This window comes from Xenia sp. Carnegie-2017, unplaced genomic scaffold, assembly GCF_021976095.1.
Source record: "Xenia sp. Carnegie-2017 unplaced genomic scaffold, XeniaSp_v1 HiC_scaffold_17, whole genome shotgun sequence".
Taxonomy (NCBI): domain Eukaryota; kingdom Metazoa; phylum Cnidaria; class Anthozoa; order Malacalcyonacea; family Xeniidae; genus Xenia; species Xenia sp. Carnegie-2017.
The window spans coordinates 295,484-319,495 of record NW_025813479.1 but is presented as its reverse complement, the minus strand read 5'-3'; the positions used below and the strand labels follow the sequence as shown (position 1 = coordinate 319,495).

The 24,012-nt window shown below is 34.2% G+C and overlaps 1 protein-coding gene, 1 long non-coding RNA gene and 1 pseudogene across 3 annotated transcripts in view; 2 read left to right on the top strand and 1 right to left on the bottom strand.

Annotated features, from left to right (window-relative positions):
• Nucleotides 1-5,891, top strand: part of LOC124437829 (T-cell-specific guanine nucleotide triphosphate-binding protein 2-like) — a 29,055-nt gene extending 23,164 nt beyond the window's left edge. For both annotated transcript variants that reach the window (XM_046987761.1, XM_046987760.1), the window contains exons 3-5: nucleotides 3,236-3,904; nucleotides 4,315-4,886; nucleotides 5,395-5,891. In XM_046987761.1, the coding sequence (XP_046843717.1) occupies nucleotides 3,375-3,904; nucleotides 4,315-4,886; nucleotides 5,395-5,687 (1,395 nt within the window). In that variant the 5' untranslated portion in view covers nucleotides 3,236-3,374 and the 3' untranslated portion in view covers nucleotides 5,688-5,891. The remainder of the gene's footprint in view (nucleotides 1-3,235; nucleotides 3,905-4,314; nucleotides 4,887-5,394) is intronic.
• Nucleotides 5,892-6,104: 213 nt separating this feature from the next.
• On the bottom strand, nucleotides 6,105-19,365 carry LOC124437807. The gene is made up of 3 exons (XR_006945855.1): nucleotides 19,292-19,365; nucleotides 7,074-7,078; nucleotides 6,105-6,115 (listed from the first exon to the last, which is right to left on the bottom strand). It is a non-coding gene; the product is annotated as an uncharacterized LOC124437807 (long non-coding RNA).
• Nucleotides 10,712-19,284, top strand: LOC124437804 (annotated as a pseudogene).
• Nucleotides 19,366-24,012: the final 4,647 nt, after the last annotated feature.

Sequence of the window (24,012 nt, the reverse complement as noted above, 5' to 3'; positions counted from 1 at the left end):
TGGCGGAATAAAGGTTTGCGTTAGGAGCTGCCATCAGGGGCTCGATCTATGGTTTTGAGTGACCCCTGCAAAGTGCAGTAAATTTTTCTATTAATTAATGTACAAAAATTTTAACGGCCTACAAAGAAAATTGCATTTGATTATTACATAAAGCTTCACATTATTAGCAAAGTGTCAAGTGCCACCGTTAGGTGCCCATTTGGCAGTTTGTTATTTTGTATGAACTGGATCAAATTTACGTTCAAAAACATGAACAATTTTGACTTTCTTTCTTTATAAAACATAAGTAATCTTTACTTTTTTGTCTTTTTGTAAACAAGGGGCATAGCTTTATGTGCACCAGCAGCCTTTTGTAAGATTTATCCGCCCTTGATTATCTTGCCATTTCGTCTCAAAAATTTAACTAAAGAGTGCATGATTTTTAAGTACTCACAATTTACATATGCAGATTTATTAAAACTTCAAAGCTTTTTGTTTTCAGCCCGTTTCCAAGTGTTTCATACTCATCTTAAAAATATGGAGAATGCGTGTTATTGTATTGTGAATAGAAAGAGAAAGAATAGGCAATGGATAATTTCAGTCTTCCTTCCAAAACATAAGGTCTGTCCATTGACTTTTTTCTACTAGTCACTACTATCAAACTTTCCTTTGACAAATTCTGTCGATTCAACACTGTATTCAGTTTGTAAATCCTTAAATTCATCATTAATTTACACCATCTTTTCATTTTTATTATAATACAATCACATTTGTGTATATTATCATTTTATCATATTATTACCATAAACCTTTGGATAGCATCATGAATTTTAGAAACATACTTATTTTCAAAAAAATTTTGTGTTAATTCAATGAGACAGTCATGCGCTAACAAGTGTTTTCAACAGTGATGTAGCCAGTGGGCAATCATCAGCATTATCAACACGTACTGGGCATGTGAAATTTCTCCTTTACTAAAACTACATACATTTAACACGTACTGGCCATGTGAAATTTCTCCTTTACTAAAACTACATACATTTAACACGTACTGGCCATGTGAAATTCCTCCTTTACTAAAACTACATACATTTAACACGTACTGTCCATGTGAAATTTCTCCTTTACTAAAACTACATACATTTAACACGTACTGGCCATGTAAAATTTCTCCTTACTAAAACTACATACATTTAACACGTACTGGCCATGTGAAATTTCTCCTTTACTAAAACTACATACATTTAGAACGTACTGGCCATGTGAAATTTCTCCTTACTAAAACTACATACATTTAACACGTACTGGCCATGTGAAATTTCTCCTTACTAAAACTACATACATTTAGCACGTACTGGCCATGTGAAAATTCTCCTTTACTAAAACTACATACATTTAACACGTACTGGCCATGTGAAATTTCTCCTTTACTAAAACTACATACATTTAGGACGTACTAGCCATGTGAAAATTCTCCTTTACTAAAACTACATACATTTAACACGTACTGGCCAAGTGAAAATTCTCTTTTACTAAAACTACATACATTTAGCACGTACTGGCCATGTGAAAATTCTCCTTTACTAAAACTACATACATTTAACACATACTGGCCATGCACGTACTGGCAAATTTTAACTAAACTAAAATTCTCTTAACTACTAAACGTTTCTATCGTCAGAAGTGAAGGCAACCTAAATATTTCGTTCTGCCATATAAATTTTATATCATAAATCTGGGGCCGGTTGCACGAAGCCTGGATAGCGTCATCCATTGGATAGCAAAAATTTTCAAACTTATAAAAAAGGTGTTTATATTTTTCTTACGACAAAGCAATTTCGTAACCTTCGAAACCATATTTTATTTCAGTGATTGCTCAGTTTAAATCTTATATTTTTTGCTTATTAAAAGGTTTTAAAAAGTTTAAAAAGATTGCTATCCAATGGATAACGCTATCCAGGCTTCGTGCAACCTGTCCCTGTAGTTTCTACGCTGTCGGTGAATAGAAAAGACATCTGCATAGCAGGAGTAAAACTTGAGCTGGCAAGACTACTATATGTAATAATAGTTATTTACCCTGTTATATTGTTGAATTTTGTCTCTGTCAAGATTATCTCTCATTTTGGACGTCATCAACGATTTCTCAAAATCTCTGTTTACAAAATTACAAAGACAATTCATACATTTTCAATATATGGCATTAAGGTACAAATGCCTAGGGCCGTAACACAAGTGAAGCTGTTTAACGACTATTTCAAACTTCCTAAAAATCATCGTTCTTCGTTGAATTTTACATTTTAAGTTATATGATTGCTTAATTGAATTGTCGTTTTCTCGTTGACACGTTTTTAATAATAAATGATGGGAAAATACATCACAATCAAAGAATTGTTCCGTTATTTCCAAGAACATAAAAACGTGTGTCATATATTTAACTTTCATTTTTAAGATGTTTCAACATTACTCGTAAATCATCGACGGTCACTTCATAGAAATCATCTGCAACATCTGATGATTCTAAAACAACAAGAGAAGTTTCATAGAATTTGTAGAATAAGAACAGATGCTCTACTAAGAAAATCGTTATTTTCGCAGGTCACCAACTTTTACTTAGTTGTGGACTTAAATGGCAACAATAAAAAAGACTTACCATATCTATGAAATTATTTTTGCTGTAAATTACAAATTAGCTTTTTGTTTTCGCCAAACCTAACGCAACCAAGCTATATATTTATTATGCCCAGCAACCATTTTCACTATCTTTAAAGGTCATTATAATGTAAATTCTCGTAACGATTGCCAGAAAAGGATTGCCATTTGAATTCTTTAAAATCAAAAGAAAATTAAAACAAATTTTTATATTTTGTGTGAAAAATCACAATTGTTTTAAGTGTTTGTTAACATTCAGTTTCATAGAGAAACAATAGAATGTACCTTCAATGCTATCGAAAGATTTTGTTCTTTGTAAAGATAAAATGTCAAAAAAAAGCTCTGCAGATGTTCTCCCTAAATAAACAACAAAGTATTCTCAGCCTAAACCACAACTTTACAGTCCTTTTCAGTTGAAATATCTATCTATTTGTCATTGGTTTCAAAAACTTCAAATGATCTATATAAATTTTTATTGATTGCTTAACTTTCCCATAAAAGTTCAAAGTGCAGAGTTCACAGTTTTTGGAAACATTTACCTTTGCTAGAAGCAGACTAAAATTCTATATTATTTTTACGAATAACACACAAAATATTATCTTTATAGGCATGTATCGGGCTCTGAGGCAAATGGAAAGAAAACAAAAATACTGAAGAGATCTGGGATCATCTTCTGGAAACTTTCCTCACCATCAACTTGTTGTTCACCATCAATTTGTTGCTTACCGTCATTTTGCTGCTCAACCATGCCTCGTTATGAGGCGTTTGATGCATTTCTCATTTTTGCTAAGTCGAGATTCACTGACAAAGAGGAAGAAATTGCTGAGAACATTTCAAAAAATCTTGGCAAGCCTTTCATTTTTGTATGCACCATCACTGATAACGAAACAACAGCCGAAACTGTTGAAGGTAGGGAAATTGTTGAAGGTTTGGTTGAAGATAAAACTGATATCTATGTTATTCACAACAATGGTGGTGGAAATGACGACTTTGAGCGTCTAGATGAAGATATTTCATTGAAGTTGGTAAAACGTCGAAGAGATTTGTTTCTGCATTCTTTGAATAAGACCATTTTTGTAAACACAAAGGATGCCAAAGAAATCTTTCAAGAAGCCAAAAAGTATAGAAAAGATGAAAAACGGAAGGACGCTGTTGCTTGTATTGAGGATTTTTACAGCTGGCACTTGATTCCCTCATTAAAAAACTCAAAGATAGATTTTGCCATAACTGGAGACTCTGGAACAGGAAAATCATCATTTATCAATGCTGTGAGAGGGTAATTTGTCTTTTCTCTCAAATTAAAACAAAAATGTATTGAATTAATTAATTGATTGATAGGCAGCCACAATCGCTCACGACTAGTTTCAAGAATATGCATGTGTATAACTGTAAAATGCTTTATCGGTCAAGTTGATCTTTTATCAACCACATGACATGAAATTGAAAATTGAAAAAATTGAAATTGCCTCATTATTCAGATAATTCAGTTATTTTTTTGAAAAAGAAAACCGTTGTCCAAAATATTAATGGTCTGAATTCCTGTAATCACTGAACAGACTTACATAAAGTTGCGATGTTATGTATAAAATATTCAAACTGGTGTTAACTTTAGGAATACTTTGAGAATTTTATCCCGTAGAAAGCAAATAAATTATGGATTTTTATATCAAGTTTTCTTTCCTTCAGAATCAAAGGTAAAGGAAAGAGAGCTGCACCAGTTGGTGTCACAGAAACAACAAGAAAGGCCACTAAATATTCACACCCGAATAATGAAAACATCGTTTTCTGGGATCTACCAGGCATTGGAACAGACACACACCCCAATCTTAAAAAATACCTGAAAAATATTGGTGATCTGGAGAAGTACGATGCATTTCTTATTTTCTGCAAAGATCGATTCACCAACTTTGACAAAGAGCTGGCTGAGAAAGTTATGAATGATCTCAAAAAACCTTTCTTTTTCATTCGTACGAACGTTGATTACGATCTAAAGAATGCCAAGAAAAAGAAAAAAACGTTTGATGAAGCAACAGTCTTGACGACAATGAGAAATAATTGTTTCGAAAACTTGAAAGATTTGATTCACGATGAGAAAGATATCCACATGATTGACAACAAGGCTACAGACAAATATGATTTTCAACGCTTGAAGGAATCCATTGTTGAGGCTTTGCCAGTTGATAAAAAGGAGAGTTTTGTTGATTCTGACCGTAAATTGACATACGCTACCGCGAGAATGAAGGCCAACATTTTGAAAGGTATGACATTGTGAAAGTAGTTTTTTGTTGAAAGTTTATCTTTTGTTTTGTGAAATGTAAGGAAAATTTTAATACACAATAATTAATGATATTTTGCATACTGAACGATCGAGGCACATGTTCCACATCATTGGTTTTTTTGCCTAAATTGTTTGTTTTTTTGTTTTTTGATAATGGTATTACCAGTATATGATGAAAGTAATCCCAATAAATTATTTACTACTTTGCACTGGAAACTAGAAAAAATGAATGCACAATTTTTCATTCTCTTGTTAAATATTTGAGTACGAATTTGCCTTATTACCTACCTGATAAATAGTTTGTTTGATGTTTTTAATTAAAAACATTTACATGCATTCGCTATTCACTGCAACCTTTAAGATGTAACTTTAAAACGAAGGCTTATTGACTAAACCATTAAGAAGTATGTTGCTTTTTCAACATAAATATAGAACGGGGGGAGGGTTGTAACAATTTTTATGTTCATCATTATTATTTTATTTTTTAGCTCAATTATCCAAAGTAATTGTTTTACTGATGATTGTTGAGTCTGAGCCTGAAGTTTTTAAGAATCTGATTTTGCAAGAAGTCATTCGATATCATGGTGTGTTTGTACAGCCTGGAAAAAAAGAAAAAGACCTCCTCAAGAGTAAGCACCTTAAAGAAATAGAACAAAAGCTCAAGAAAGAAAGGTCCTTTGGAAATTCTATAGAGTCTATTGGAGATTCACCTGCTAAAGTGCAATGGGCGTATAATTACCTTATAGATTGCATTAACAATTTGAAAAATCGATATGCATGAAAGAACTAACTTTTAAAATGTTTTCCACATTACAAAATATTGCTATGTCAATCAGTAGACAACACGAAACATATTAATCTCAACATAATATATCTCTATATCTCACGTTTCGTCTCAAAATAATAATTGCACATAGTATAAAATCTTGCCATTAAAAATATAGTTGTTAGGGTATTTTTTAATGAAAAAATACACGAAGATTCACTTCTTCTGTAATTCTTTAATGACTTTTCACAAAATTTGAGGTTCGAATCAAGCGCACAAAATTTTCTATATTTTATTTTGTTGACAACAACGTCACATAGCTTTCACAGCTCGAACAAACTTAGAAAATTAAAGCGTGATTCGCAAATAGTCGTCCTAGTAGATTCACTGGTTTCAGTCACCTCTAGAACGCAAGCTCATTAGACGGTGCTTTATCAACGCGACTGAAATGGCTTTTTTAAGACAACTCAAACTCCTCGGACGACTTTCTGAGAACCAGCGTGTTAGTAGATGTAGATCGTGTGCGTTTTATTAAAGTCCTGAGATGGACTGACGATCAGTGTTGATGTTGACTACCGTATTGACAATCTTGTTGACCAATGAGAAACTTTCACCGTCCACAAAGCAGGAGTACACAAGACATGAGGCAAATTCTTGCCCCTCCCCGTTAATTCTTGTTGCTATCCTTTTTTGAAAAACCTTATTTTCCCATTCCTCAGGTTGGTCTGCTAGTTACGTCATAGCCGCCATGTTGGATGATTTTAATAAAGGTTGTAGTCAATATTTTAGCTGTTTAAAAGATGATCTTGTATGTTATGTATGGAATAAGAATTTATTACATCCAAATCCTAAAGAAATTTATTAGTAATCAAACTTACCTAACAGATCGAACAAGAAATATATAATGCATTATATTCTGAAAAGGAAAAATAATCATGACGAAAAGGTAAATGAAGTATAGCGAGCTGTTTAAAATGACAAAGGTTTGAAGCTTTAAAGGTTTAAAGCTTTAAGGTTTAAAGCCCGTTTTTTACAAAAAAGATTTACAATCTAGTATTTCCAGCCTGAATATTTAATCTTTTTATGCAAATTTTTCTGTATATCCTCCTTTCAAAAACAAAAGAGGTTTTAGAAGTGAATAATAATGCTTTTCATTTACATAACAGGACTGTATTTATGAACTGAAATCCGTTCACTGACACTAAATTCAGAGCTACAGACGTATTTGGAATTCTTTCCAGTTTCGAAAATCAATTGCTCGACAGTCTTCAAAGCAATGTTTTCTACAGAAAGCACAACTCAATTCAAGAGCTTTTACACTGAATTTACAGCAACCGACAAATTTCAAGTTTATTCAATCTGAAATAATACATCGCAAAGTTAAACATACATCCGAATCACGTACACTATACTGTGTTTTATCAAGTGTTATTGAGAGAATTTTATTTTATCGTGAGAACGCGTGTCATCAATGATCAACTAATCATCATATGATGGTCTCTCTCTTCAGGTAAACATTTAAATACTTCAGTAAAGTATCAACTAGTTAAGTTGTGATTATTGTGTGCATTGCGATTTGCAAATTTGCCTTTTTATTTTTTGACTTTTGCTTTCCTGAAATGCGCAAAAAAGCGACAAAAACATTTTTGAAGGCAAAATGTATGTTTAGGCAAAAATTGACGGATTGTTAATACCCAAAGAATAAATATAAGCTTGAATATAAAACATAAACATAATTTGTGGCCTTAAAGGGCCGATGCATGCAGTGAAGTATTTGTACTCTGTTTTATTGGCTAATTTAAAAGCGAGTACACACACAAAATCATTTTTACGCAAACAGATTTGAAGTTGGTATTTTCAAACTGAGTTTATAGCCGTCAAAAGTGGCGATTTTTGACCATTTTAAACAATTCCTGTGTAATTTTTTTGGCAGCCATGTTTGCTGCATTGACGTCATTGCGAGTACACATTCTCGACATGACAATAGATATTAGGGATCTTTAGCAAGAGTACGACTACGACAACGAGTGCGAAGTTTGACCGTGTAAGGGAATGGCACGAGGAAGTTTGTTGTCGTTGTCGCTTTGTCAAAATTTTGTTTTAGCTCTAAACAACAGAACGAACCTTTTTATTGTGTAAAATACCGACGTTTGCGAAGCAGCTACGGCTCTATTTGTCAATAATGATATCAACAAATCGGTAATACTGATTTTGCGAGAATATAGGACTCTTTAGAGTGAAAAATCTTCACTATTTTAAATTTTATGTACGATATATTTGTACTACTTTATTGTTTGTTTACCTTTCACTTTGCGTACGAAATACATGAAAGTTTTGCAGGTCATATTTTCCTTTTTAATGTACATCTGCGCTCAAAAAAGGTTCTAAATTAAAGCCTGGATGCTCGAAAATAGTACTGTCATCTAAGTCCTTACAAAATGAAGAAATATATCTATTTTCTTTGCTTAAAAAGACATCGTAGTTGCGACTACGAATTTTTCACAAAACATTGTACTCAGATTGATGACGGCTACGTGTTTTTGTTGTCGCAACAATGTTTTCGCGCCAAAATGACGTAAATCGCACTCGTAGTCGTACTCGTAGTCTTTGCTAAAGCTTCCTACTATTTTACTGTCGACTTCCGTATTACTTATGACGTCAAATGAGCAAACAGAGCGGCCAAAAAAAGGTTTGCTCTCGAGGACGACTTTTGGAGTTAAAATTTGTCAACTTCCACTCAACGTAAAATGGTCATAAATACATCAAACTGCTTACCAAAATCTAAATACATGTTTAAACGAGTAGAAAAGAGTACGGAAATTTTAATTCATAAACAATTTAAGCTCGACAGATAAGGTTCTCGTTGAATGAAAAGTCTGGTCGTAGTTGAACTCGATATGACCTTCAAATCCTAAAAACAAGTGTGTTTGAAACTTTGTAAGCAGTAAACACAGCAAATTAGTTTTGAGTCGATTTAACTCCCTTTGGACCCAGTGTAGCTGCTGACTGTATGTTATAGTGACGTTGATCTGCACTAGAAGTATTAAGTTTCAAGCAAATTCAAATCGTCTTTTTTAAAAAGCTTCTATGTGTTCGATACGAATAACCTTTTTGCAACTAAATATAATTTTATGCAACAAGAAGTGATTTGCAACAGCTTATATAGAATTTTCAATTCAGCGTTTTGAATCCCTTATTAGCTAATTGAAGAGTTCAATAATCTTGGATTCAATCCTCTGAAGAAGGACTTTACTCCAACCGTTCAACTGAAGACAGTTGTTCTTATCGTAAAGAGATGTCTTGCATGAGAATCTTTCTTTGCTACTTCAATGCTTCAAAAAATTGATAGTCGAAAATCAGCCAGCTTTTACATGACTGAAAAATGAGTCGTATTTTCATATTTTATCAAAGTGCTTTACATTTGCTGACATCATATAGTTCATACGAAGTCCATTCCGCGAATTGTGTGATATTTCTTGACAAATAAAATGTTGCTAAAATACTTGACAGGAATATTTCATTATTTCAATAAAAAACTATTTTTAAAATTTCTTGAGAGGTACTTACATAGAATGCACGCTTTATTTCCTGACCGATGAAGATATAAAAAGCTTTCAAAGAAAATTTATAGTAACATCGTCTCATGGAATTCGATATATTTCCTTTCAAAAATAGACGGGAAACAGCTTGATCTGATAACTTCACCCGAATGGCAATAAATAGATTTCTAACTGCAAAACTGTGATTAGATATGCTTGAATAATTATGTAAACAACGTGAACTATTTTTAATAGATATTTATGGAGTCTAAAGAGACCACCTACAAAACCAAAACATCAATATATATTTACAAAGCTTCGTTTTGTAAATTTTCATGTCAGCATACTCTGCTGTTTAGCTGTTCGCATAATCGTTGCTTTCCGGAAAAAAAATAGTTATTGGAAAATGTAGTTGATCAATTAAACCCTCAAAAAAATTTCCACCATTTTTGATAAAATTTGCATCAACCAATGACTTTATGACTTTCCTTATAATCGATAATCACAAAGCCAACACATTCCATTTTATATTATCCTATTGTAGTGTCTGCCATTGCGAAGCGGACCATTTACCAAAGACGTATTGTTTTATAATCTGCGTGACATCCCGCTGTATGGAAATTCTTTCCAGGTAACTCTATACAGAAACATACGTCAGCAAATACCATTGTAATGCGTTTAGACAATACAGACTTTTTTTATGCCAAAACTGTATCATGGAAATCGCCAAAGACAAAACAATGGCGGTTTTCTATTGTTTTTTAGATTTGTATCTTTAGAAATACCTTTGGCATTGTCGCAAAATGGGACGAACTGTTACTGCTATGCTTCAAAAACATAGTCGAACTCTTTCACCCTAAAGCATTTTCTTCTCATCATAACTGCCGACATTTTTATTTGCGCAACAAATTCTTCCATTACGAAAATCTTATCTTTAAGCATTTGCGCGAGACATAAAGTCTTGCTGATCAAATCAACGTCGGTGTCTTTTGTTTGACGCTGTTAAAACACAGTGAGATTTTTTGAAGCCGTTACGTAAGGACAGATACATTGTTGCGCTTCTTCCGACCCATCCGGATATGCTAAATTTTTCAATCACTACCTCAAGGGGTATATAAACACGAAATACTACGCCAGCACGTTCTTACGCACATAGCAGCAACTCGTGTTTATAAATTATGAACGGTAATTAAAGCAACGTGTGTTAAGCAGCCCTACAGCTCTGTTTAAAGTAGGTGTGTGCTAGTTTTGGGTGAGTATTTCTCCAATCAACGTCGATTGTTGGGAAACCTTTGACCTGTATGACCTACTGTGATGTAGCCAAGCAATTTGTAATAAAACCACTGGGCATTCGAGTTTAGCACTTACTCTCTGACGGTGAAATGTGTTGACCGTATCGATCGATGTCGTATTATTCACAAATACGGAAATAAGCGCGTACAAAGTGTTGAAATCACGCGCATGAAAGTAGATACATCTTTGTAAGGCTTTTATGAGCACATAATACAAGCTTTCATTCCACCGAAATCCCAAGCATCCTTCGATGATACTATCTCAATAATGGGCAGTTGTGTTACTCGTAGTAAACAAATTGAACCTATCTCAACCAGCAGTCGAGAGAGATGGAAAAACGAAGCGAAGATTGAGCAAGTTTACAGCAGAGTTACCGATGGAGGTCTTGACAAACGCGCCGTTTATGTTAATCAGTTCATCAAAGAGCGATATGAAATATTCACTTCCATCGGTAAAGGAGAGTTTGGTCATGTCGTTAGAGCTCAGGACAAACACAACAAAATGCCTTACGCAATTAAAGTGATTGAACTGACGCCAGACATTCGCGCTAAATCAAAAGTCGAGTTGCAAATCCTGAGGAAAGTCAACCATAAGTATGTCATTCGTTTGTACGAAGTTTACGCAACAACACGCCGGCTTTATCTTGTAATGGATTTGGCTACTGGTGGAGAGCTTATGGACAGGATTTCCCTGTTGGGAAACTTCAATGAACGCGATGCATCACGTTCTGTACATGATCCTCGATGGTCTACGCTACCTGCACTCCAATGGTATCACCCATCGAGATCTCAAACCACAAAACATCCTTTACTATCATCCTGGAAGCAATTCGAGGATTATTATTACGGATTTTGGTCTTTCTGCCATGAGTGACTCGTCTCAAAATCCTGCAAATTACCTCATGAAGACGGACTGTGGTACTGTGGAGTACATGGCACCAGAAGTCATCACTCGCGCGCATTACACCAATGCAGTTGATATGTGGTCAATGGGTGTGATAGCATACATCGTACTGAGCGGCCGCCTGCCTTTCCCGCTCAATGGAAACATTCTGTCCACATTGCGAATGATTTGCTTTTGCAAGTACTCTTTTGAAGAGGAGGTAAGCATGTTTAACGTGTAATTTTACCGATGTTTTGGTACGTGTTAAAAAGGATCACCCATAGAAAAGAAAACTTGCAAAAAAACATGCATGCTTTTTCAAAGATTTTGTCTGTAAAGGCGTAGGAGTAAACTTGTCGTGTTAAAGAATGCACTTGTCACTATTTATATCTTCATCATAAAATCATGAAAAACCGTTCATCGCAATTGTTTTCTACATTTCACTGGTTTTGCTAATTGCACAAAGCGTTTTCGATCGTTTGGTCATAGTATAGACGTCTATCTAAAAGACAAAACATTCCTTCATTCCTTCCATATAAGGGTTGCTTGAGACAGCTACGAAGATAAACGCAATATTTCTTGACTTTTTAATAAGCAGGCAAATGAATCATCAATTCTGTCGAGTTCGAATGAGCAAGCTAAAGACTAACTCGTACCATACTGTAATACTGAACATAATATCATTGCATAACTAATTGAGTTAACGCCAGTTTTGCGCGATCAATAGGTTTTTGTTTGTTTCTTGAGTTGCCAGTTGAAAAAGAAATACCTGCAAATCGTGCAAATCAAGGGTTTCAATACACATTACACGATAAAGAAACCACTGTTCAACCTTACAGAAAAGATAAATCTGTTTTCTTAATGTGCTGAAGGCATAATGGGTAATTCAACTTCCGTCAGGTCACTTCAGTACGTTTAAAGTAATGTACGATATGAAACATATGTCGATTTTGATTCAACCATTTACATTGTCGTTGCTTGTATTACCTATTGCCTGATTTTGAAACAAATAATATAATTCAGGCTGGTTGAAACAGTGTTGGAAACCTTTCTAAAATCGCTCAAGATGCTCAAGTTAATGACGTCAGTATCTGCAAAAAATGCGAATGTAATTTTCGAAAAAATTCTTTTTCATTTCCTGAGCATAAAACAAAAGCGAATGAAATAATTTCCTCTAAATATTCGCCATGAGGAACTTACAATGTAACAGGGATATCATGCGCTCATTTTACTACATCCCGAAGAAAATTTAAGCACACCTTCTCAAAACTATATATTGAATCCTTTTTGTAAGTTAGGATTTAAGCATGTTCAATGATTTCCATCGATTATGTTAAAAAAATGTTTAAAGTCTCGCCCCCCTTTGCCTTTGAAATGTTGAATACTGCCATGTATCTGTTAACAGCCTTAACTTGAACAAATCCTTTTTTCGTCTCTTGTTGCACATATGTATATAAAACCGTCGAACTTATGTTATTTGCAAAGAATACTCTTGTTTGTAAACTTATCTCGTAAAACTTCAGTTGTGAGAGATGGAAGTTGGATACAAACAGGAAATTTAAAGCCGCGTCCACTGAGACAATTTTAATGAAGAAACGTGCAAATTTTTTTTCGTTGTCATCTAGGAAAGTGTCTTAAATACTTCCTATATCGAATATCTCATTGTAAGATAAGGGTTGTTGATCAATGTAAGAAAAACCTTGTCAAATTTGACGTTATTTAGGAAGTCTAATTGTAGCTGACTGTTGCTAGAACCGTTGATGTGAAAAGAGGAAGAAGCTGAATGCATCAACATCATAAGAACAAATTGCATTTAATGTTGTGATATTTATGAATACTTTTTATATGTACCGTTGTTTTTTGGCTTTGAAAATTCGAGTGAATTTGGCCAAATAATTCCCGGAAGCGCGTGGGTTGAAATCTCTTGCATACAAAGTTATTGTCGATGAAAGCCAGTCGTATTTTTTGCCGGCCAAATAAGATTACATCTCGATGATTCTTGCACACTATGTGCAGTGAAATTTAATTTTTCGTTGACTTGCAATGGGATAACTGAGCTATATAGAACTAAACATCAAACTTCAGGAAGTCCTTTAGAAACCTTAAAAATAATGTCTCAGTTTCAAGTTTGTGTTTAGACTCATCAACCTTCCCCTTTGGGCAATTTTTAACCCCGCAGAGATCAGAGAATTCGAGAAATGAAGTAGAGAACGAAAGAGCCTGTGTTTGACATAGAACAGGTTCCTTGCTAAGCTGAGCTAGATTTACAAATTCCTCATTTCAAATTTCAGCGGTGCTTAGCAAGATTTCAGACTTTAAAACGTGGGTGTTTTTATGAGAAACTATTTTTTCTGTATTTTGCCAAAAGGGACAAGTTATTACACAGATGTATCATATTTTTCAAAAAAATGATCACCAGACTATGTGACGCTTATTCACAAATGGTTTAAACTTTGCTCCAAATTCTTGGAAACTTAAGAAGCCGCCGAAACTTTTAGGCCCTGTTTACATAGTAGATGGACATTATGAAATTAATCACAATTAAAGGAAGATATTTCTCCAAAAGCCTGACTTATATTTGTTTTTAGAAGATTTTTTTGAATCTTCGTGGGAAGCGCTATCGATTCTCAATTCGGACAAACAATCGGCTGAAGATAAGACTTATTTCAGTGCTTTTAGAAAAACCTAGACTAGTTGCCAGACTCTACCAATTAATAAGTCGAAAAACAACTTTTCTTTGAGTATTTTTTCCGTTTTTCTACACAAAATCAGCAGGTGAACGCGTTTTGTAGCCATAAAAAATGTGACGGCGTTTTTGTGTTTTCATCGAGTATTGTTTATTTATTCAAGTCTTTCCGCAAATTTTCATATTTTTGAAAACGGTCAATAAATGTCATATGGATGAAATAATTGCCCTTCTCGCGTTTCTCGTAATTTTTCGGTTTGTTTTTGCTGCTTTTCGTGCTGTCGGTGTATCAAACTATGAACTATCACCACAGGAAGATTATATTTTGACTTTCCCAATTTCCGTTACTGAGATGGCTGGCTTATCAGGATGACAACTTATCCGAAACGAAATCATTTTATACAGTTTCAGGCTATCTTTTCACGTCTGCAGACCGATTCCGGTTTAAAATAAATAGTGTTTTTCTTGTTTTCTTGTGTGTTTTGGCTAAAAGTGGGGTATATATCAAATTCTTTACAAATCATCGATTTTCCCGGATGTTGAAATAAAATTCTTCGTTCAATAAGGTGAAATTTGACAACAAAATGGTCTTTGAGAAGTTTCGGCATGATCATGTGGGCAACGCATCGCGTATATTAAATGAAGATATGATCTTCGCACTTTGTTGGACAATTTAAGCAATCGTCTCAGGACCTGAAAAAATCAAGGGACTCAACGGGATTGCTTAAATTGTCCAACCTGATTTTTTCAGGTCCTGAGACGATTGCTTAAACTGTCCAACAAAGTGCGAAGATCATATCTTCATTTAATTTCAAACACCGCACTGCATAAAACATTCATACGGCATCGCGTATAGATAAGGCGTTCTTTTTGCTTTCAACAGCTTTGAAATGCTTTTATAATTGAGTAAAAGTATCTCCATCATATACGACAAACTTATTTTCCCATGAGATTAACTAACCTTTTTGGCCTTTAATTAATTAATGAATGCTCATATTAGCTACAAATTATTTTCTTTCCCTCGCAACCATGTTTAAGGTTGGTTCTAGAACATTATGTCACAATTACCAAATATTAAAATACTTTGAATTTTTGAACTTGACACTCAGTGTAACCGGTCATTACAGCACATTGGCGAGCAGATCAAATTTAAAAGCGTGTTTTGAAAACAGATTTAAAACAATAGGAAACGTGGAATGTGGTGTCATTAAAATGAGTGAGTGCGTGCGATTTAATTTCTGTAGCACGTCATAAGCAAATAGTTTCAACAAGACCGCAAAACGTTTCGTGATCAACCATGAGCTTTCCATATGCAAACTATTTTTGAGTGAATTGAAACAATGCCCCCATAATCAAAGTACAAAGTTTCTCTTCGCAATTGCGCAATCAATGATTGCATTTGTTTGCGCATGCACGAGTTCTGGACAGAAGTGATAACCAATGAGTGTTGAGTGCGATACTTACTGCAATTAAATTGGATTTTCGCTCAAGTTTGTTGTTATACTTCATTCATAGGAGCTTATCTTTTGTTTCATGTTAGACTTTGAGCGATACGTGAGGCTTAAGCAAGCTGTTTTGTGAAATGAAAGGATCTTTAATGAACTATCCACTCCGTATTATTGCTAATAGGCTTGCATTGAAGATTTTAGGGTTTTACTACCCCCCAATTCTTCTGTCGTAACGATTTTCATAAATTGTAAAATGCTAAAATTTTATCTCTTGTTGGGTGGGTTTTGTAATCCTTTATTGAATACGATCATAATGGAGATTAACCTTACGGAACACAATGATGAAAAATTGTCATTTCTGTACGAGGGCCCAACACCATTGGAAGCATTTATTTTTCATTTGCAATTCTTTCCACTGTTATAAATCGTGCTTTCTGTGCTTATATTTCAACACTTATATGATTATTTGTTTTATTTAATATATTTATTCTCTAAACATTGATGGAACTTCCATTTTTTTGGTTATGCAACGGTCATGTGCATGCTTGCTACTAGTTCAAACCTATCGCTTTGTAAACAACTTTGTTTACGACAAATGTATGTTGACTTTATAGCTGTAGTTAAGAAGATTAGATTTTCTACACATGGCTCACGATTCATATGAATGAATTTGTAAACATCTGACGTCAACTACTTCTTTTCCTTTTCAGCCGTGGAATGCGGTTTCCGACGAGGCAAAGACCTTCATAAGATCGTTGCTTGTTGTTGAGCCCGCGAAGCGTTTGACCGCTGCTCAAGCTCTCAAGCATCGCTGGATAAGACGGAAGACTCACAATAAACAGAACCTACAGAAATCTATCAGCTCCAATTGGAACGACTCTAGAACTTCGCTACAAAATGAAAAGGGCTTAAAATGCCAAGCTCGGGAAATCTTACAAAAGTCGAAGCCCAGAACAAGCCATAGGTCAAGCACAAACACAGCAAGATTGCACAGAAAGCCTTTGGACTCGATAAGCTGGGCAAGAAGTCCAGAAGGACACACCAAAGATCGTAAAAGCAGAGTTAGAAGTCACGTGTCGAGAAAGGGATCGAACAAAAAGCACCAAGAGAAGAAAATAAGAAGAAGTACAAGAACTTCAAGGAGTAAGATAAGTAATGTAAGGTACACCAAGGGATTTAAATTGTTAAAAGAAGGCGGGAAAAGGGATAGCGAGAAACTGACGTCAAAGGTCAATACAAATGACGTGGCCGGCGCTCAGTTGAGGAAAAAACAACTTTCGTCAACTCTGAGCACGAATTCAAGCACAAATGACAGTCTGTACTCGGAGTCAATCAATCAGAAAATTACCGTTAACGCGACCGTGAATGTGAGAACTTCATGTAAAGAATTGCTCAAGACAAACTTAAACATGTCAATGGTTGAAAAAACCAATGAAATCGATGTCAATGGTAATTTATCCTGTGAAAATGAAACATCGTCGTCCCTATAGCAACCAAAGAGTGCGGCTAGCAAAGTACTGTAGTCGATAAGAAGGCGAGCATTGAAAATATACTCCTACCTGTTTAAGGTTATGGTTTGAGAACTCATCAACATTTGAATGCGCTTATTGTATACATGGAGAGCAGAAAATTTAAAGCAAGGTCTCACTCTCGTTCTTCTGTGTAAAGAATTTCAACTTTCTACTTTATTGAACAGTAACATTGTATATAGTAATGGCTTAAGAAGACAAAAACTTGGAATACGGAATGAGCGTCATTTTTCCATTTCTGTTTGCTCTTATTGTCAAGATTATAGAAAATGCCCGTAACAATACACGTACAATGGTAAGTAATCTTAAAATTGTTTATTATTTTCGATAGAGAAACAAAACACGAAACTTTACTATTTCATCCCCATTTCATCATGTGCACTAACAAAGCCTGCTATATATGTAATGAAATTCTACGACAGATATGTAAAATCGTTCAACTTCTTTTTGTGACTTTAAGATTTTCTGGCTCAAAAGTTTTGTCGCCCTCTTGTATCTCGTACCTTGCATTGCCTGGGTTATAACGGTTCATTACTATAGAAATGAAGAGAGGGAAACTTTAAAAGGACACATGTCTCTTTGCCGTTGGCTTAAAGAATCGCATAATTCAGTCGACTGTGATAGTCTTGTTACCGCTGCGGTAAGTTTCAGCTACATATGTCTTCATTACTAAAAATTGTTCGTTAATTATTCAAAACGACAAGACACTTAGTTTTCTTCAGAAGTTCGTCTGAAGTTCTCTTATTTATTCACTCGTTTTCTCTTCATTCTTTCTAGGTCCTTTTCTTCCTTTCTGCTTTGATTTTGTTCGTCGAGGCTTGCATTGTAAGTGACCATTTATACATATGTTGCGTCCATAGTAAAAACATTATGGTGGTCGACAAGTCTATAATACCAAAATAAATAAAAGTACAAAATTAATCATATGACAGCCGGAAATAAAATTTTTGAAGCAGCAAGAACGATAAAGGTTTATTTAACGCCGTTTTATTTTAGATTAACACATCTTCATATATTAAATAATAAATATATATATTCGTATGTTTTAATCTTTGGTAATCCATAACCACAATTGATTTCAATAGAAGCTACTGAGGTAGAAGATGCATACATGAATATTTGTCGCTGCCGCCTCCAATTATTGTGCCGAAGACAGTTTTCCGTTTTAGAGAGAAATTTCCAAGTATTCTGAAACTCGCCGGTGTCGACATAACACGTGGTTTCACCCACATACGATGCGGAACATGCTGTTCACCAAATGAGCGTACAATTTCATGAGTGAGAAAAAAAAATGAGAGCTTTATACACCTTAAAAATAGATCATTATAGTTTGCTATATATTTAAAGTCTCGTCCAACTATGTATTATTTAATGAGAAAATATCTTTGTTAAAAATAAATTTAGCGTCATCAACGATAACTGTACCTAAAAACCAATAATTCTCTATTGACAATTTCAACGCAATTTCTCTATTTACAATTTGATTACGAGCTTCAGATTTCTATGAGATGACGGTTGATGAGAGCTAAGCTTGAATTAACTATTGCTTTATGGAAAACGAGAACGACTATTCTAATTGTTTTTGTACAATCATACTATGGACAAAGGTTTTTTTGCTTGTTAGTTGTCTCAGGTAGCGGTCAATTAATTGCTGCTCGTAAAGCTTCGGAAAAGAAATTTTAAAAACGTCCTTTTTTTCTACCGAACTCTTGCGTATTAAACAGCCGCCATCATTTATATAGACGGTTTTAAATGTTCTTCGATAACAGTGTTGAATTTGTCTTGACTTGCAAACAGAGTCATTCCTTCTTTTCCTTATCATTAATCACGTTTTAATGTTACTTGCAGACAAGATAGGATGATCCTGACAGCAATGAAGGCACGAGGTATAGCTTTTTGACTAAGTTACGTAAATTTATATAGCCAATTTTACTGAGCTTAGTTAACAACTTTCACCAAAACAGCAGTAAATCTATTATAATTAACAGTAAATATTGCACATTCACACTGATAACGCGCACAGTTCATAGCATTTTAAGAACCTCGTATTTAGTTATTGTATATATAGTGGTATTATCTTTAAATAATTGAAATAAAATGATAAAATAAAAGCTGAAGACTTAATATGCAGTCTCGTAGATAATGCGCCATATTCTGTGTACATTTTCTATTTCTCGATTGGTTTAAGAGAGGTTACATGGAAATTTTTAAATGAAATTACAGCCATTAGTGTACGGATAACTGTAGTTGATTAATGACGGTCAATTCATTTCAATCTGCCCCTGACTACAGTGCTCCATTAGACATGATGCACTTTTCTCCTCTTGTCTTCATGTCCTGTTCTATAGAAACTATTACTATAATTTTGTTTCTATGTTAATAAACATGCAATGGACAATTTTTATGTTTAAAATGATTGATTAGAAAAGCGGGTAACCTAAATTTACAGGAGAACTATAGCAAATGAGCATGATGAGTCGGTTTTCTTTAATGCATGTAAACTGGAAACCCTAACTCCAACCGCAATCTAAGCGGTAAACTGAGACAGAGCCGTCCAAAAAAACGCTTGATTAACACTGTTTTGACCAGTGAAAACCTTTCACCGTCCATAAAGCAAGATTTGCTTAATTTTAGTGTTCACAATTAGTGTGGCAAATTCTTACACACACCTCGTTTATATTTGTCGTTGTCTTTTTTTTGAATTTCCTATTCCTCTTGTCTGCTAGTTACGTTATGGCCGCCACGTTGGATGATTTTGGTGAAGGATCTTAGTCAATATTTTAGTTCATAATACAAATGTCATCAAACACGGTGAAAATTCGAGCGGGTTTTCACTGTCAAGAGAGTAGTTTCACACCACCTATATTACAATATTTGCCAATGTCAAACCACAGTATAGAAACATACAGTAGGGCCACTCAATTGAATTTTTTGTGAAGCGCATATCTTATTACGCATGTGATTGGCATAGTGGCAGCCAGTCAATTGCTTTTTTTGACCAATAGGAGCCCTCATTGATGGCTACCCTCACTGATGGCTACCCGCAGTCAGTAATCTAATTAAATATACTGCACCAAGTTGCACAATGGAGTGAGACTACTGTTTATTTCTATACTGTGATCAACCGTCAGTCAGATTAGCTGTTTATAAGATGATAAGGTTTGTATGGAATGAAAATGTATTACATCCAACTTCAAAAGAAATATTTTTGTAATCGAACATAGCTAAAGGATCGAACAAAAAATATATAATGCTTTATATTCTGAAAAAGAAAAATATTAATGACAAAAGGTAGATGGAGGGTAGCGAGCTGTTTTAAATGACAAATGTTTAAGCCCCGTTTTGTACAAAAAAGATTTACAATTGAGAATTACCAGCCTGTTAATTTAATCCTTTTATGCAAATTTTTCTGTATTTCCTCCCTTCAAAAACAAAAAAGGTTTTAGAAGTGAATAATAATACTTTTCATTTACATAACAGGACTGTATTTGTGAACTGAAAACAGTTCACTGACACTAAATTCAGAGCTACAGACGTATTTGGAATTCTTTCCAGTTTCGAAAATCAATTGCTCGACAGTCTTCAAAGCAATGTTTGCTACAGAAAACACAACTCAATTCAAGAGCTGTTACACTGAATTTACAGCAACCGACAAATTTCAAGTTTATTCAATGTGAAATAATACATCGCAAAGTTAAACATACATCCGAATCACGTACACTATACTGTGTCTTTATCAAGTGTTATTGAGAGAAATTTTATTTTATCGTGAGAACGCGTGTCATCAATGATCAATTAATCATCATATGATGGTCTCTCTCTTCAGGTAAACCTTTAATTACTTCAGTAAAGTATCAACGAGTTAAGTTGTGATTATTGTGTGCATTGCGATTCGCAAAAATGCCTTTTTATTTTTTGACTTTTGCTTTCCTGAAATGCGGAAATAAGCAACAAAAACCTTTTTGAAAGCAAAATGTATGTTTAGGCAAATATTGACGGATTGTGAATACCAAAAAGTAAATATAAGCTTGAATATAAAACATAAACATAATTTGTGGCCTTAAAGTGCAGTGAAGTATTTGTACTTTGTTTTATTGGCTAATTTAAAAGCGAGTACACACACAAAATCATTTTTACGCAAACTGATTTGAAGTTGGTATTTTCAAACTGATTTTATAGCCGTCAAAAGTGGCGATTTTTGACCATTTTAAACAATTCCTGTGTAATTTTTTTGGCAGCCATGTTTGCTGCATTGACGTCATTGCGAGTACACATTCTCGACAGGACAATAGATATTAGGGAGCTTTAGCAAGAGTACGACTACGACAACGAGTACGAAGTTTGACCGTGTAAGGGAATGGCACTAGGAAGTTTGTTGTCGTTGTCGCGTCATCAAAATTTTGTTTCAGCTATAAACAACAGAACGAACCTTTTTATTGTGAAAAATACCGACGTTTGCGAAGCAGCTACGGCTCTATTTGTCAATAATGATATCAACAAATCGGTAATACTGATTTTGCGAGAATATAGGACTCTTTAGAGTGAAAAATCTTCACTATTTTAAGTTTTATGTGCGATATATTTGTACTATTTTATTGTTTGTTTGCCTTTCACTTTGCGTACGAAATACATGAAAGTTTTGCTGGTCATATTTTTCTTTTTAATGTACATCTGCGCTCAAAAAAGGTTCTAAATTAAAGCCTGGATGCTCGAAAATAGTACTGTCAGCAATTTCTTACAGAATGAAGAAATATATCTACTTTCTTTGCTTAAAAAGAATCGTAGTCGCGACTACGAATTTTTTACTAAACATCGTACTCAGATTGATGACGGCTACGTGTTTTTGTTGTCGCAACAATGTTTTTGCGCCAAAATGACGTAAATCATACTCGTAGTCGTACTTGTAGTCTTTGCTAAAGCTTCCTACTATTTCACTGTCGACTTCCGTATTGCTTATGACGTCAAATGAGCCAACATAGTGGCCAAAAAAGGTTTGCTCTCGAGGACGACTTTTGGAGTTATAATTTGTCAACTTCCACTCAACGTAAAATGGTCATAAATACATCAAACTGCTTACCAAAATTTAAATACATGTTTAAGCGAATAGAAAAAAGTACGAAAATTTCAATTCATAAACAATTCAAGCTCGACAGATATGGTTCTCGTTGAATAAAAAGTCTGGTAGTAGTTGAACTCGATATGACCTTCAAATCCTGATAACAAGTCTCTTTGAAACTTTGTAAACATTAAACACAGCAAACTACTTTTAAGTCGATTTAACTCCCTTCGGACCCTCTGTAGCTACTGACTGTATGTTATTGGGACGTTGATCTGCACTAGAAGTATTAAGTTTCAAGCAAATTCAAATCGCCTTTTTTAAAAAGCTTCTATGTGCTCGATACGAATAACCTTTTTGCAAGTAAAGTTAATTTTATGCAACAAGAAGTGATTTTCAACAACTCAAATAGAAGTTTCAATTCAGCGTTTTGAATCCCTCATTAGCTAATTGAAAAATTCAATAATCTTGGATTCAATCCTCTGAAGAAAGACTTTACTTCAACCGTTTAACTGAAAACAGTTGTTTTTATCGTAACGAGATGTCTTGCATGAGAATCTATCTTTGCTACTTCAATGCTTCAAAAAATTGATAGTCGAAAATCAGCCAGCTTTTACATGACTTAAGAAAGAGTCGTATTTTCATATTTTATCAAAGTGCTTTACTTTTGCTGACATCATATAGTTCATACGGAGTCCATTCAGCGAATTGTGTGATATTTATTGACAAATAAAATGTTGCTATTATACTTGACAGAAGATTTTATTATTTCAATAAAAAACTATTTTTAACTTTTCTTGAGAGGTACTTACATAAAATGTATTCTTTATTTCCTGACCAATGAAGATATAAAAAGCTTTCAAAGAAAATTTATAGTAACATCGTCTCAAGGAATTCGATATATTTCCTTTCAAAAATAGACGGGAAACAGCTTGATCTGATAAATTCACCCGAATGGCAAAAATAGATTTCCAACTGCAAAACTGTGATTAGAAATACTTGAATAATTATGTAAACAACGTGAACTATTTTTAATAGATATTTATGGAGTCTAAAGAGACCACCTACAAAACCAAAACATCAATATATATTTACAAAGCTTCTTTTTGTAAATTTACATGTCAGCATACTCTGCTGTTTAGCTGTTCTCATAATCGTTGCTTTCCGAAAAAAAATAGTTATTGGAAAATGTAGTTGATCAATTAAACCCTCAAAAAAATTTTCCACCATTTTTGATAAAATTTGCATCAACCAATGACTTTATGACTTTCATTATAATCGATAATCGCAAAGCCAACGCATTCCATTTTATATTATCCTATTGTAGTGTCTACTATTGCGAAGCGGACCATTTACCAAAGACGTATTGTTTTCTAATCTGCGTGACATCCCGCTGTATGGAAATTCTTTCCAGGTAACTCTATACAAAAACTTACGTCAGCAAATACCATTGTAATGCGTTTAGACAATACAGACTTTTTTTATGCCAAAACTATATCATGGAAATCGCCAAAGACAAAACAATGGCGGTTTTCTATTGTTTTTTAGATTTGTATCTTTAGAAAGACTTTGGCATTGTCGCAAAATGGGACGCACTGTTACTGCTATGCTTCAAACATCGTCGAACTCTGTCCCCCTAAAGCATTTTCTTCTCATCATAACTGCCAACATTTTTATTTGCGCAACAAATTCTTCCATTACGAAAATCTTATCTTTAAGCATTTGCGCGAGACATAAAGTCTTGCTGATCAAATCAACGTCGGTGTCTTTTGTTTGACGTTGTTAAAACACAGTGAAATTTTTTGAAGCCGTTACGTAAGGACAGATACATTGTTGCGCTTCTTCCGACTCATCCGGATATGCTAAATTTTTCAATCACTACCTCAAGGGGTATATAAACACGAAAT